The 13,184-nt window shown below is 53.6% G+C and overlaps 2 protein-coding genes across 18 annotated transcripts in view; one reads left to right on the forward strand and one right to left on the reverse strand.

Annotated features, from left to right (window-relative positions):
• dock7 (dedicator of cytokinesis 7) overlaps positions 1–13,184 on the forward strand; it is a 39,829-nt gene that overhangs the window by 10,119 nt on the left and 16,526 nt on the right. For 10 of the 17 annotated variants that reach the window (XM_084692741.1, XM_084692742.1, XM_084692745.1 and 7 more), the window contains exons 15-25: positions 7,315–7,432; positions 7,594–7,664; positions 8,318–8,456; positions 8,549–8,650; positions 8,821–8,907; positions 9,458–9,689; positions 9,770–9,934; positions 10,185–10,354; positions 11,168–11,260; positions 12,534–12,623; positions 13,001–13,096. In XM_084692741.1, coding sequence (XP_084548867.1) covers positions 7,315–7,432; positions 7,594–7,664; positions 8,318–8,456; positions 8,549–8,650; positions 8,821–8,907; positions 9,458–9,689; positions 9,770–9,934; positions 10,185–10,354; positions 11,168–11,260; positions 12,534–12,623; positions 13,001–13,096 — 1,363 coding nt within the window. The remainder of the gene's footprint in view (positions 1–7,314; positions 7,433–7,593; positions 7,665–8,317; positions 8,457–8,548; positions 8,651–8,820; positions 8,908–9,457; positions 9,690–9,769; positions 9,935–10,184; positions 10,355–11,167; positions 11,261–12,533; positions 12,624–13,000; positions 13,097–13,184) is intronic. The other 7 variants (XM_084692748.1, XM_084692752.1, XM_084692751.1 and 4 more) reach the window with 2 other exon arrangements.
• On the reverse strand, positions 230–3,762 carry angptl3 (angiopoietin-like 3). Its single transcript, XM_084692813.1, has 7 exons — positions 3,118–3,762; positions 2,834–2,944; positions 2,384–2,489; positions 2,156–2,269; positions 1,661–1,756; positions 729–1,001; positions 230–607 (listed from the first exon to the last, which is right to left on the reverse strand). Exons 1-7 carry the CDS (start codon positions 3,634–3,636, stop codon positions 423–425), a joined length of 1,404 nt encoding a protein of 467 aa, XP_084548939.1. The 5' UTR covers positions 3,637–3,762; the 3' UTR covers positions 230–422.

Below are 13,184 nucleotides of genomic sequence, written 5' to 3' on the forward strand. Positions count from 1 at the left end.
GACATAAAGGATCAGGAGAGGAAGAACAACATAGATCAGATTAAGATCATGCTTCGACAGCAGTGCTAGGGATTGAATATCATGCAGTGTCACATTCATTAAATGTAATTGACATATTGTTGTTATATTTGTATATATTAATATATGTCTGTCTTATAGTCTTTGTCTTCATGTAAGTGCAGTGCTGAGATATTGTTCAAACAAGTGTTGAGTCAGATTGCTGATCATATCTAGTCTTACTGGGTCGTCCTCCCAGACTTTACTCAATACTGTTTGCGCGACTGGAATGGTTTCTCTGGAGGTCACTGACCAGCTGGTTTTGCATCACTTTGACCAATCATCAAACACTAAGGCAACAAATCCTGTCAGTCTGTAAATGGTTAATCTGATGTTACCATGTCAACAGCGTTTTCTGAAGGGGGTCAGTGAAAGCTTGCGGCCAGGGGCGCAGGGCGTAACGACATCTTGGTAGTCTTGAGAGAGTAGGAGGTTCCAGTCCCGGGCCTCCATAAGATCCCTTTCCTGCCCAGGGAACCTCCTTTAGACCTCCGCCACAGGTACCTCCCGTTCAGGTTGGTGCTGTCGCAGGCAGTGGACCACCATCCGCCTGCAGGAGGACATGGAGGGAAAAAGAACATCTCAAAGTCAAGACGTGCTGACGAAGCACCTCACCTTCCACAGGCGTTCGCTGGCCAGTTCAGGTGCAGCAAACATCCAGGAGCCTTTACCGGAGTGGTCGCCATCGCAGCTGGAGGCCGGCTCGTTGTGGTTGACCCTGTCCTTTGTGGAGAATTTCATGCCGGTTTGGGTTGCCATGGCGTCGGGCAGGTCTCCAGACAAGTGAGTGAGGTGGAGGGTGTAGTGGGCGGAAGGGCCCTCCAGGGTGATCTGGTACTCCATAGTGCGCCTCTCTTCCTTCCAGTCCTCCAACTCCACACGCAAGATAGACGCCCCCTGACTGGCAAGGGCGTGGATCTTCCGGAGGCCCAGCCAGAAATCTCCTGCAAAACACACTAGCTGTTACTAAAGCGTTCATATATCTTTCACTGATCCAGAGAAGAACACTCCATTCTTCTCTAATGCCCAAGAAAGTTAAATGGTTTGATTATTGCGTGTGGAAGTCCCTTTTAAGTTAATGGCTTAGAGATGGAGAGCCGTATGGAATCCAGCGCTGAGAGTAACAGCCTGTGTTTGTCCAGCCTCGGGCTCACAGGGCTAACGTAATGAGGCATCAGAGAAATAAACTGACACAGAACAATTCATAGCCCAAGGATCTATGGCCTCGTTGGAAGGCTGTTGGACTGGATGGGCTGCCGTCCAGGTCTGACTAAAGTTAGTGCTGCCAGGACTCTGTATAGCCAGACAATAGAGGAAGTCAATCCATCAACGGAAACCTGATATACTGCAATTACTGCTTCCTGCTGGCATTTCCTACTGGAAGTACTTAAGAATGCTGTTCTGGCTTTTTCTTTTCTTTATGTGAACGTCCAGAGATCTCCGCTAACTGGAAACAGGAGTGTAAAAAGGAGGCAGCTGGAAGCTTGTCCTTTTTCCTCTTATCTCTGCACTTTGAAGTCTGTACTTTTTTTTTTTTTGCGATCAGAGCTGTATTTTCTTTACACGCCGTTAAATCGTACTGAAGCTGAGCAGCTGTACTCACTTTCCAAATTGCCAAAGCCGTTCTCATATCTCTCCCATGTCTGATCAAAGTCCACCAGCCCTCCGTCTCTGTGCTGGACGACAGTCGATCCTCCATCTGAACATGCACAGGAAGCAGAAATACATGAACCTTCGGGAGACCCAGTGTCGTGGTGCAAAAGGTGGGTCACAATGACTCGAAGGTAGCACAAGGGTTCTGGAAGGAGGAACGCGAGTTTAACAAGTTCCTGTCTGATAACCCGACGCAACACTTCCTTTTTGTGTACGATTATTCATACAGTAGATTAGATAACACCGTCATTTCAAATAATAGTCTTCTTCTTGGCTGTCTGGGGCGAGAAAGTCCTTCTCTCAGTTCAGGGATCCTGCTAATATTCTCAGTTCAGCTTTGTCATGAAAGTCTATCAAACTCAAATATGTCTTTGTTTACTGTAATTGTAGAACACAGGTGGGAACGTTTATAATAATACTGTCGCAGGGAGCGATGGGCAGTTACCTGAGTTCATTTCACAGTACACGTTGAACGGTTCAGACTGGTTTGGTTTGACGGGATACACCCCGCTGTTCCTCTGCCCTCGGTCAAACAGCTCACTGCAGTCTACGGACAGCTCTGAAACAGTGGAGGAACGTTTTAGGAGATGTGCCAACCACAGTGAAGGTAGCTAAGGTTTTCTTGTCGTCTGTCTGGCTGCACGCTGACAGAACTTCTAAAGACTGTCCTCACCGCTCGTGTTCAAGCCCGTTGAATTCCCTGTCAGATAATCAAACGAGGACGGCGTGTCTTGGTCAGACGTTTTCTCTACCGTCTCTTGGAAATCTGTGTCGCTAAACTGGAAAGGACGACATGTCTGTTACAGGGGAGAGTAATCTCCAGCTCCATGTCAAGTCAGCTAGATGAGTCATTTCAACATCTACAGCACTGTGCACAAGTCTTAGGCACCCAACAGCTTTGACATGAATATTGTCTAGTATATTCATTTTTTGTCTTCTGTATTTGTGCGGCAGTATAAAAGCGCAATTTTCCGATATTTAACTCTTCTTTTCATTAGATTTTTAGCAATGTTGCTTTGCTTTTTAAAATGTGTGCCTAAGACCTTTCTACAGTACTGTACAGTAGTTCAAAACTGAAAAGAACCAGAGTCTTGCATTAGCCTGGGTGAGATCCGAGACCTACTTTTTCCTCCAGAGTTTTGATCTTGCTCTTCTGGTGGTTGAGTTGGTCGTGTTGCTCTCCGACCGCTCTCAGCAGGTCTGAGATCGTCCTCTCCTGAGCCTCGATCACCTCCTGGAACACACCGAGAAATCGCACCTTCTCACCGACTATACAACAAGTCACCTCGACAGATTTATTTGTGAAAGAACATGCACATTCTTTGTGTATCAGTGCCTGGGTGCGTGCGTTTATTTTGTGCTGTGGAAAAGGGGGTACGCGGGAGATAAGTTTGCGTGAAGACTCACCTTGAGCGAGGCAACCTCGTTGAGCTGCTCCGCGGGAATCATGCTCTGCGACAGTCCCTTCAGCCTCTCCTCCAGGCCTCCCACTTTGTTCTGCAGCTGGCTCCTGTCCTGCAGGATGCTGTTCATCTTCTGGTTGATCTCCAGCGACAGGTTCCTGATCTCCTCGTTGTTGGCCTTGAGAAAGGACGTGGTCTTCTTCAGCTCCTCTTCCTCCTCCTTGATCTCCGAGGTGACCACGGAAAGCTGGTAGAAGGACCGGTCGAAGATGTTAAGCTTCTGAAAGATGTCGTTGATCTGAGCCTTGGTCTTGTGGACGAACTCCCTGAGGCTCTGACCCAGCTGGAGAAGCCCGTTGGCCAGCAGGCGGACGTCGTCCAGCATGGCGAAGCGGGATTTGGCTTCTGTGGGAGGGGGAGTCAGGTCCTGGGAGGGCAGTGTGGGACTCTCCACCCCAGGAGAGTTCACACCAGGAGCAGCCGTGACCACACTCACCAGCAGCAACAGGCACACAAGCTTCATGGTGAAATGTACCTCAGGAATGTTCGACAGGGAAAAGTCGTCTCTCTCTCTTTTCACTCTTCTGGCTCTGTTGTCTCACTCGCCCTGTGCACCTCTTCCACTCTCTCCCTCTCTCTCTCTCTCTCTCCTTGGCTATCTCTCGGTTGATGTGAGTGCAGCTGGCAGGCCAGAGTTATATAACCCGGGCGGACTAGGGGCGGGGGGATTAGTTGATCATTAAACACTGTTATGCTTGAGCTTGTCCCCCAGAGGAGCCCCCCTCCAGAACAAACAAATCACACCAGTGAGCGAATCGCAAACACAGCCCCTCTGCCCCCCCCCCCCCCTTCCCTGCCAACACCCTCGCTCCTATCTGCAGTGCCCCAATCTGGCTGATCAGCAGAAACCTCAACAATCACCATCAGAGATTTGATAGATCATCGGTGCGATCAATCTGCCCTCCTAGCCACACGCCCCGCCCTGATTGATATCGCTGTGTGCAGTTGATGTCTCTGAGCTTGATTTAACGTCCTGCTGAATCAGCTTGGCATCACTCTCGTGCGTCTCTCTCGTCTGGGACTGACCGCTGTTGAACCGTGAACCAGGGAGGCCGTGTCGTCAGTGCCACCGGTAGTTAGCTTTTCAGATGAAATATTTTACACACTTGGACAGGGTGAAGTCATCATCTTGACGTTGCTGTTTGTTGGATTGATGTTCAGTCACTCCTAACCGTGTTGATACCGTAACCCTCTTAGGAGGAAAGGGTTGGACAGACCGCTTGCTTGCATTCTTTACGTTGTTATAGACCATATTTTGAAGGTGACCATAGACCAAATTTTTATAGACCACTTTTGAAGGTGTTGTAAAGTACATTGTGGGCTTTTGTTACTGCATCAGCAGTTTTCTGTGCTATAATCTGACACTTCTGTGATCAACATTTATTTCTGGGACAATTGCTCTCCCTGGAGTTTAACCAAGCTTATGTTAATTCCCCGGTAATCCACATCAAGCATTTGTTCACCACAGCATGTTTGTAACGTTGTTCCGTGTCGTTCAACACGTCTTCACATAGCATGCAAAACCTCTCTGTCACCAGAATGGTTAACTCAAGTTCATAGCTTTACAGATATGATGGTTGTTTGCACACGTCAAACAGCAAAGAGGCCTTCGTTTCAGGCTTTTGTTTCAATTAAAAGCTGACCGCACAGTTCCACGGCCTGCATGTGTTTCCTGTGTGTCCCCCAGGACTACGCAGTGCAGATGCGCAGGAAAAATACTCCACTTCTGGTCCTTCTCCAGAGGTCCCTTGACTTCCGAATCCCTTTCTTTCCATTTCTGTTGTGGATCGGAGTTAAGGTTTCTTTTTGATTTATTTATTTTAGTCCCCTGCTGCAAGGCACACACAGTGTCTAGCTAACTAGAGAGCTATAACATAATTACCCCTGAACAAGCTCTTTGTTGGAATGGAAGCATTGATGTTATCTCTGTGTACTCTCCTACTATGAATAATAATAAATCATTCAACGGTATATAATCTCATATACATTATATCCTTGTAGAACCCTTATTTTTTACCAGCTACCTCATCATGCCATGTCCCTCTTCCAGACCCCAGTGAGGCTGGGCCCCTGCCCCCTGCCCGCCTGCCCCCTGCCCGCCTGCCCCCTGCCCCCCTGGCCCCCTGGCCTTGTGTGAAGGCCCTGGCCTTAATCTCTGAATGTAGACTCGGTAAACAACGACCTCGTCCCTTTGTGTACCCACAGACCTAACACACAATGAGGGGGAGGGGGAGGGGGGGTGGGCGGATGAGGGTAGAGGTGAGGACAGGGGAGGTGGTGGAGGGTGGAGGTGAGGACAGGGAAGGTGGATGAGGGTGGAGGGTTTGGAAGCTGGGCCGGATTCATCTCATGCGGCCGAGGCCACCAGTTAAACATAATCTGCAACGCCACGGCGAAACACCTTTTAGTTGCTCTTGAAAGCACATCATTAACCCACTGCTCAGGGAAACATGAGAGTGAGATAAAGGATTGTGGTGTTGGGGTGGGGGGGATCGGCCGCCGGGAGACAAGCAGGATTAGCACACTGTCAGTAGGGTCTCTGTGGTCCTGGGGGGCCTCCACCCCCTGCTGAGAGCCTACGTCAGTGCGGTCTGTCAGCCGACCTCCGGCCGCGCTGGGCTTCCTGCCTCTCGCCCTGCAGGCCCCCCAGCAGCCCCCCAGCAGGCCCCCCAGCAGGCCCCCCAGCAGGCCCCCAGCAGGGCCCCCAGCAGCCCCCCCAGCAGCCCCCCAGCAGCCCCCCAGCAGCCCCCCAGCAGCCCCCCAGCAGGCCCCCAGCAGACCCCCAGCAGGCCCCCCAGCAGGCCCCCCAGCAGGCCCCCATAGCAGACCCCCAGCAGGCCCCCATAGCAGGCCCCCATAGCAGACCCCCATAGCAGACCCCCAGCAGGCCCCCCAGCAGGGCCCCCAGCAGGCCCCCCAGCAGCCCCCCAGCAGCCCCCCAGCAGGCCCCCCAGCAGGCCCCCATAGCAGACCCCCAGCAGACCCCCAGCAGGCCCCCCAGCAGACCCCCAGCAGGCCCCCCAGCAGGCCCCCCAGCAGGCCCCCATAGCAGACCCCCAGCAGGCCCCCCAGCAGGCCCCCCAGCAGGGCCCCCCAGCAGGCCCCCAGCAGGCCCCCCAGCAGGCCCCCAGCAGGCCCCCCAGCAGCCCCCCAGCAAGTCCCCGCTCCCAGAACACACAGCTGGCCACCGTTTACGTCTGCCCTACCCACATTGGTCACATAAGTCAATGGTTTAAAAATAAATATATATAGAATGCGATTCCATCAACTTGCCTAACCTAACAAAGTACCAAACACTAGACGGTTCCCCTCTTCTGTATCTGTGACCTTTCCATTTGAGTTATAATGACAGCGTTACCAGCCAATCAGACTGCTTGAAAGTGAACTAGCGGATTGAAGTTGCGAATACCTATTGGCACCGAGAATGACGTCCCTCCCGGTCGTTGCTCCGGGTGACCGTGGGGTCATAGCGGTGCGGTGGAGCGCTGGGAGAGCGGGAGAGCTACTCTGGACGACCCAGGTCAGGCAGAGTTCACGTGGGTGTGGGGTGACTGACAGGATGAACCTCTCCTCTCCACCAATCACTGGCCACGATATCCGCCACAGCGCTGTGCTTGGTATGAGTGGGTGCCAAAGGAAGTTTGTGATACCCAGTGGCAGTTCTAGACTAATTTTACTGGGGGGGCCAAGGAGGGGCCAGTGTTTAATCAGAGGGGCACATTAAAAACGGAAACAAATGATATTTAAACATTAGCCTTCTTTAATTTAGCTTTACATTAAAATCATACAAAATGCTCTGTCTCTCCCTCTTCCAGCTCCTCAACTCTCAATACCTTGATATGTTTCTCAAACTTTTTTATGATTTTTTTTTACTAAAAAGTCTGCAATGTCCCTTCCTCGGTTCATGATGACTACTAGTAGAAGAAAATCGTGTAAAAAAAAAAAAAAAAGTTAAAAATATTTTTGTCAGCTCAGGGGGGCCACGGGGGTCCAGGGACATGTTTACAGGGGCACTGGCCCCTGTACGCCCCCGTGTAGAAACGCCCCTGGTGATACCCTGTATTACATGTTATTGATATGTCTGTGTATATATATACATATATATATATAATGTGTGTATATATATGTGTGTGCTTTCCAGGAACCTGTTGTACGTGAACCCTCAGAGTTTGAACTTTGCCAACCGTCAAGGCTCCGCCCGAAATATCACGGTGAAAGTCCAGTTCATGAATGGAGAAGACCCCAGTAACGCACTGCCGGTATGCTACACACACACACACACACACACACACTGGACATCAAACTGGGCATTCTGATTTCCTAAACCACTGACGCCAGTTCTCTTGTTGGTTGAGCCTTCAACTTCATCGTTATAATCAGCATCACATGATCCTCCCTGCCCCCCTGCCTCCCTTCCCAGGTGATATTTGGCAAGTCCAGCTGTGCAGACTACACCAAGGAGGCTTACACGTCTGTGGTGTACCACAACAGGTGAGACACTCTCGTTCTGGAAGGGACAAGCTGGAGGGAAAAATGTGTGAGCTCTCTGGGTCACTCCTTGGTGTCCTTGCCCCCCCCCCCCCTCTCCACCGTGCTGGGGACTTAGGGTATTTTATCGTCACATTAGTCTGACTTTATGAGGGGTTGGGGGTGTCGTTTATCAGCCAAGGTTAGAGTTAATCAACCTGTGAGGGGCTGGGGGGCCGGTGGCCAGGGGGCCGGGGGCACCCGTCCATCACCAGAGGACTGTCTCCTTCAGGCTCCACCCACTGTCCGCCTCTCGGGTTTTCAAAACCGTCAAATGTGTTTCTTTGTCTCAGCCTCAAGTGAAGATCTCTAGACTGAAAAGATTAAAGCTTTTTTTTTTATGTATAAAGAAAAGCTGTCCAAGGTTTTAAAGGCCCACACCCTAAGCCAATGAGGAGTCATTATGCCTTGAAGGGAAAACTGTTGTACAAAGACTTTTACTGAAATAACTCCTTTGTACCAAGGATGTTCCTCCCTAATCTCTGAACAAACAAAGGCCTAATCAGTTACTTCCCTTGGGAAAAGAGCTTCTTCTCTCCCCTCTTCAGGGTCTGTGATCCCATCCTAATCCCTCTGAAACCACAAAGCCACCCTTTCATCTCCTCTGTCTTTCCCAGATCCCCCGACTTCCACGACGAGATCAAGATCAAGCTTCCTGCCTCGCTGAGCGACCACCACCACATCCTGTTCACCTTCTACCATGTCAGCTGTCAGCAGAAGCAAAACACACCCCTGGAGACCCCAGTGGGCTACACGGTAACACACACACACACACACACAGACTGACCCTCCTCCTCTCACATCCTTTCACACACAGCCCCCTAACTCCTCCTCCCTCTCCCCTGCAGTGGATCCCCATGCTGCAGAACGGTCGCCTGCGTACCGGACACTTCTGCCTGCCCGTGTCTCTGGAGAAACCTCCCCAGTCGTACTCTGTCCTCTCTCCAGACGTAAGCGCCCCCATCCCATCTGATCTGTACGGCCCTTCTTTACCAGAAGAGTCCCAGAGGAACTCAGGCCCGCCTCGCAGACAGAGGAACACGTCGTTCTGTTCGTCCATGTGCCCTTGACGGCCTCTTCTCTCCACCTAACCACAGCTGTGACGCTGGTTCCTCTCCAGGTTCCTCTCCCCGGGATGAAGTGGGTGGACAATCACCGGGGGGTGTTCAACGTGGACGTGGTCACCGTGTCGACCGTGCACACGCAGGTACCGCCCCCAGCCGGCAGGACAAACATCCCATAAACACACTCCGTCTGTCGGAGGGAGGGAGGGAGGGAGGGAGGGAGGGAGGGAGGGAGGGAGGGAGGGAGGGAGGGAGGGAGGGAGGGAGGGAGGGAGGGAGGGAGGGAGGGAGGGAGGGAGGGAGGGAGGGAGGGAGGGAGGGAGGGAGGGAGGGAGGGAGGGAGGGAGGGAGGGAGGGGGTGTCCTGTTCTCAGGTCGTCAGTGAGGGGACTCTGGGTGGAGGTTATTTAGTGAGGCCCACTCCATCTCTGGGCTGCCCTGACTCCCCTCTCTCCTGGAGGTGATTGGGCCATAAATCACGGGGGCAGGGAGGGGGGGCTGTCCGCTCCCTCCAGCTCCAGCTTGTCTCTCCTTCCTCCTCCTTCCCCTGGGTCGTCTCAGCACTGGAGCTCACCAAGCTGCCTGTCTCTCTGGCTTGGTTGCTTTCATTCTCTTACGCTCTCTTTCCTCATTCTCTCTCTGTCTTTGTCTCTCAACCTCTCTCTCTCATCTCCCCTCCCTCCCTCCTGACCAGGACCAGTACCTGGACAAGTTCTTTGCCCTGGTCCACGCCCTGGACGAGCACATGTTCCCTGTGCGCATCGGCGACATGCGCATCATGGAGAACAACCTGGAGGCCGAGCTAAAGTCCAGCATCGCGGCGCTCAGCTCCGCCCAGCTGGAGCCCACGGTTCGCTTCCTCCACCTGCTGCTGGACATGCTGGTGGTGCTGGTGGTGCGGCCACCTGTCATCGCGGGACAGATAGGTACCCGCCCTCTGGCCCCGCCCTCTGGCCCCGCCCTCGGGTCTCACCTTGTTAACCTGTGTGTGTGTGTGTGTGTTCAGTGACCCTGGGCCAGGCATCGTTCGAGGTCATGGCCTCCATCGTGAACCGTCTCCACAAGTACCTGGACACGAGTCAGGACCAGCACGGCCGGAACAGCCTACTGTCCTCCTACATCTACTACGTGTTCCGCCTGCCCAGCACGGACCCCAACGCCCCCTCCCCCGGTAACCCCCCCCCTCCTCCTCTGCTCCTCCTGCCCGCCTCCTCTCGGGCTCCCTCAGGAACACTGCATGTCTAGGGGTTACCGTGGCGTTTCCATAGCAGTTTAAAATACACATACACCTGTTGTGAACCATGCTGGACTGATTCTGTTTGACGCGCTGTAGTTGAGAGTGAGTGAGTGAAATCCACGCTGAGTAGAACTTGTTGTTGAGTCCCGTGTCTCTGCTGATGGATCGTACCATGTGGTCTCAGGCCCGGGGGGTCTGGGAGGGTCGGTCCACTACGCCACCATGGCCCGCTCCGCTGTGCGGCCCGCCAGCCTTAACCTCAACCGCTCCCGGAGCCTTAGCAACAGTAACCCTGACATCTCAGGAACGCCCACGTCCCCTGACGACGAGGTCCGCTCCATCATCGGGAGTAAGGTAGGCTTCTGCCCGCCCACACACACACACACACACACCACACACACCGTACACACACACACACACACACACCACACACACCGTACACACACACACACACACACAGAGGTCCGTTGTGTGACCAGAACAGTTTCTACACAGTTAAAACTCAGCATTGATCTGGATTCGGTGCTTTGTCATAAATATACTGTTGATGTAGTCTATGTATGCAAACCACCTGTAAACCTTCCAGGCAATACACAAACATGAACAGGAACATCTTATCTCCTGACCCTTGACACTAGCACACACACACTCACACACATACTCACAAGTAAAAACCGTAGCTGTCCTTGAGTAGTGCCTTGGCCATGTTTAGTTACGTTTCGTAGTTAAGAGCAGAGGTTCATAGCTTAAAGGCCAAAGTTGACTTGGAGGCTATAAAGGTTTGTCATTTACTGCGGAACAACAATTTCGGTCTTTGAACAAACTTCAGATCTGACCCCAGAAGTACTTCCTGGTTCGGGCCAGGAAGTGGTGTCATGCCCTCCCCCCTAACTTCCTGAATGCTGCCCCGGTGTGATGAATATTGCCTGTGCCTCCTCCTAACCAAGCCTTCTCTCGTCCCAGGACACTTGGCGACCAGCGTAGCCTTGCTCGTGTCTGTCAAGCCAGGATGCCACTGTCCTCCTTAACAAGCTGCTGTTTGCTTCCTGCTGGTGACCTTTAACCTCTGACCTGTCACTGTTTTCTCCCTTGCGCTGCCTCACTCGCATCCCTGCTCCTGCGTGTGTGTGTGTGTCCCCCCTCTCCCCCCGTGCCCCCCCCCCGCAGGGCTTAGACCGCTCCAACTCCTGGGTGCACACGATGGGGTGTAAGAGCGCCCCCTGGGGATCAGGGCCTGGATCTGCTCCAGACACCATGCAGGTGGTTCAACCCCCCCACCACCACCACCCCCTCAAATCTCTATCACAACCGCCTCCACCTCACCCTGACCCCCACCCTGACCCCCACCCTGACCCTCACCCTGACCCCCACCCTGACCCTCACCCTGACCCTCACCCTGACCCCCACCCTGACCCCCACCCTGACCCCCACCCTGACCCCCACCCTGACCCTCACCCTGACCCTCACCCTGACCCCCACCCTGACCCCCACCCTGACCCCCACCCTGACCCTCACCCTGACCCTCACCCTGACCCTCACCCTGACCCCCACCCTGACCCCCACCCTGACCCTCACCCTGACCCCCACCCTGACCCCCACCCTGACCCTCACCCTGACCCCCACCCTGACCCTCACCCTGACCCCCACCCTGACCCCCACCCTGACCCCCACCCTGACCCCCACCCTGACCCTCACCCTGACCCCCACCCTGACCCCCACCCTGACCCCCACCCTGACCCCCACCCTGACCCCCACCCTGACCCTCACCCTGACCCTCACCCTGACCCTCACTCTGACCCCCACCCTGACCCCCACCCTGACCCCCACCCTGACCCCCACCCTGACCCCCACCCTGACCCCCACCCTCTCATCCCCCTCCTCATGCATGATCTCTTCTCACTGATGACATCACTATGTGGGCGTGGCATGACACTTCTGCATGTAGGCCGTGGTGTGTGTGTGTGGGTGGGTGTGTGTGTGGGTGCTGTGTGGTCTGCTCATTCGTTGATCTGTGTGTGTGTCTTCACCTAACGTCCTTCCGTCGTTTGTCCACGTTCAGTTTCTTTTTGAGCTATTTGGCTTGACCCTTGACCTGTTTAGTATGTTGAGAATCTTTGATTGGTAACTAAATGAGAAATGTGAACCTGAAGTTTAGTCCAGGTGTGTAGGTTTGAGCACTGTGTCACGTGTTTGTAACATGACTGTAAGCTTGTTCGCAGTTGCATTTGTGTGTTGTCTTGTGTCTCAGAAGGTGTGTGTGTCTCAGAAGGTGTGTGTGTGTCTCAGAAGGTGTGTGTGTCTCAGAAGGTGTGTGTGTGTCACAGAAGGTGTGTGTGTCTCAGAAGGTGTGTGTGTGTCACAGAAGGTGTGTGTGTCTCAGAAGGTGTGTATGTGACACAGAAGATGTGTGTGTGTGTGTGTGTGTGTGTGCTAGCGGGGGGAGGTCCTCCAGACACACCTCCTGGTTGAGAAGCTGCTGGGCTCTCCTGCAGCTCACTAACCTGCTGTCACCCTCCATCCATCCATCCCATAGGCCACGGATCGCTGTGGCAACCGCATGTCTTCGCACACCGAGAGCGCCAGTTTCTTGCAAACTTTAACAGGACGGTCCCCCACCAAAAAGGTAGAGAGCCCTAACCCTAACCACACAGGGGAGTAGCCAGCCACCCCTTGACCTCTGACCCCTCACCCCCCCCCACCCCCCCACCTGTCTGTCTACGCTTGATTGGATGTCGTGCTGTTTTGGTCTCGTTGGATGCATTGTGTGTGTGTGTTTTCCGCCTCTTGTATTGACTGCTATTTGGAATGATGGGGGGTGGGAGGGGGTCCTAACCTCAGCGTGGAGGAGCCCTCTGTGCACAATGACCCTCTCCACCGCCCTGCGGCCCCGCCCTGCGGCCCCGGCTCTATACCAGTGTGAAGCTGTGTAGATGGAGGAGGTGTTAGGTTGTAGGCGGAGCCTGAGTGCTGTGTGTGTGTGTGTGTGTGTGTGTGTGTCAGCTGTTCCATGAGGAGCTGGCTCTGCAGTGGGTGGTCAGCAGTGGCAGCGTGCGGGAAGGGGCCCTCCAACAGGCCTGGTTCTTCTTCGAGCTCATGGTGAGAAACTACATTTCCCACACTCCGCCGGGCCCGCCTTGGAACACAGCAAGCCTGAGGTTGTAGTTCTCCTCAGGTTGTAACCTCC

The sequence above is a fragment of the Hypomesus nipponensis genome, chromosome 26 (assembly GCF_054491055.1).
Source record: "Hypomesus nipponensis isolate SF chromosome 26, ASM5449105v1, whole genome shotgun sequence".
Taxonomy (NCBI): domain Eukaryota; kingdom Metazoa; phylum Chordata; class Actinopteri; order Osmeriformes; family Osmeridae; genus Hypomesus; species Hypomesus nipponensis.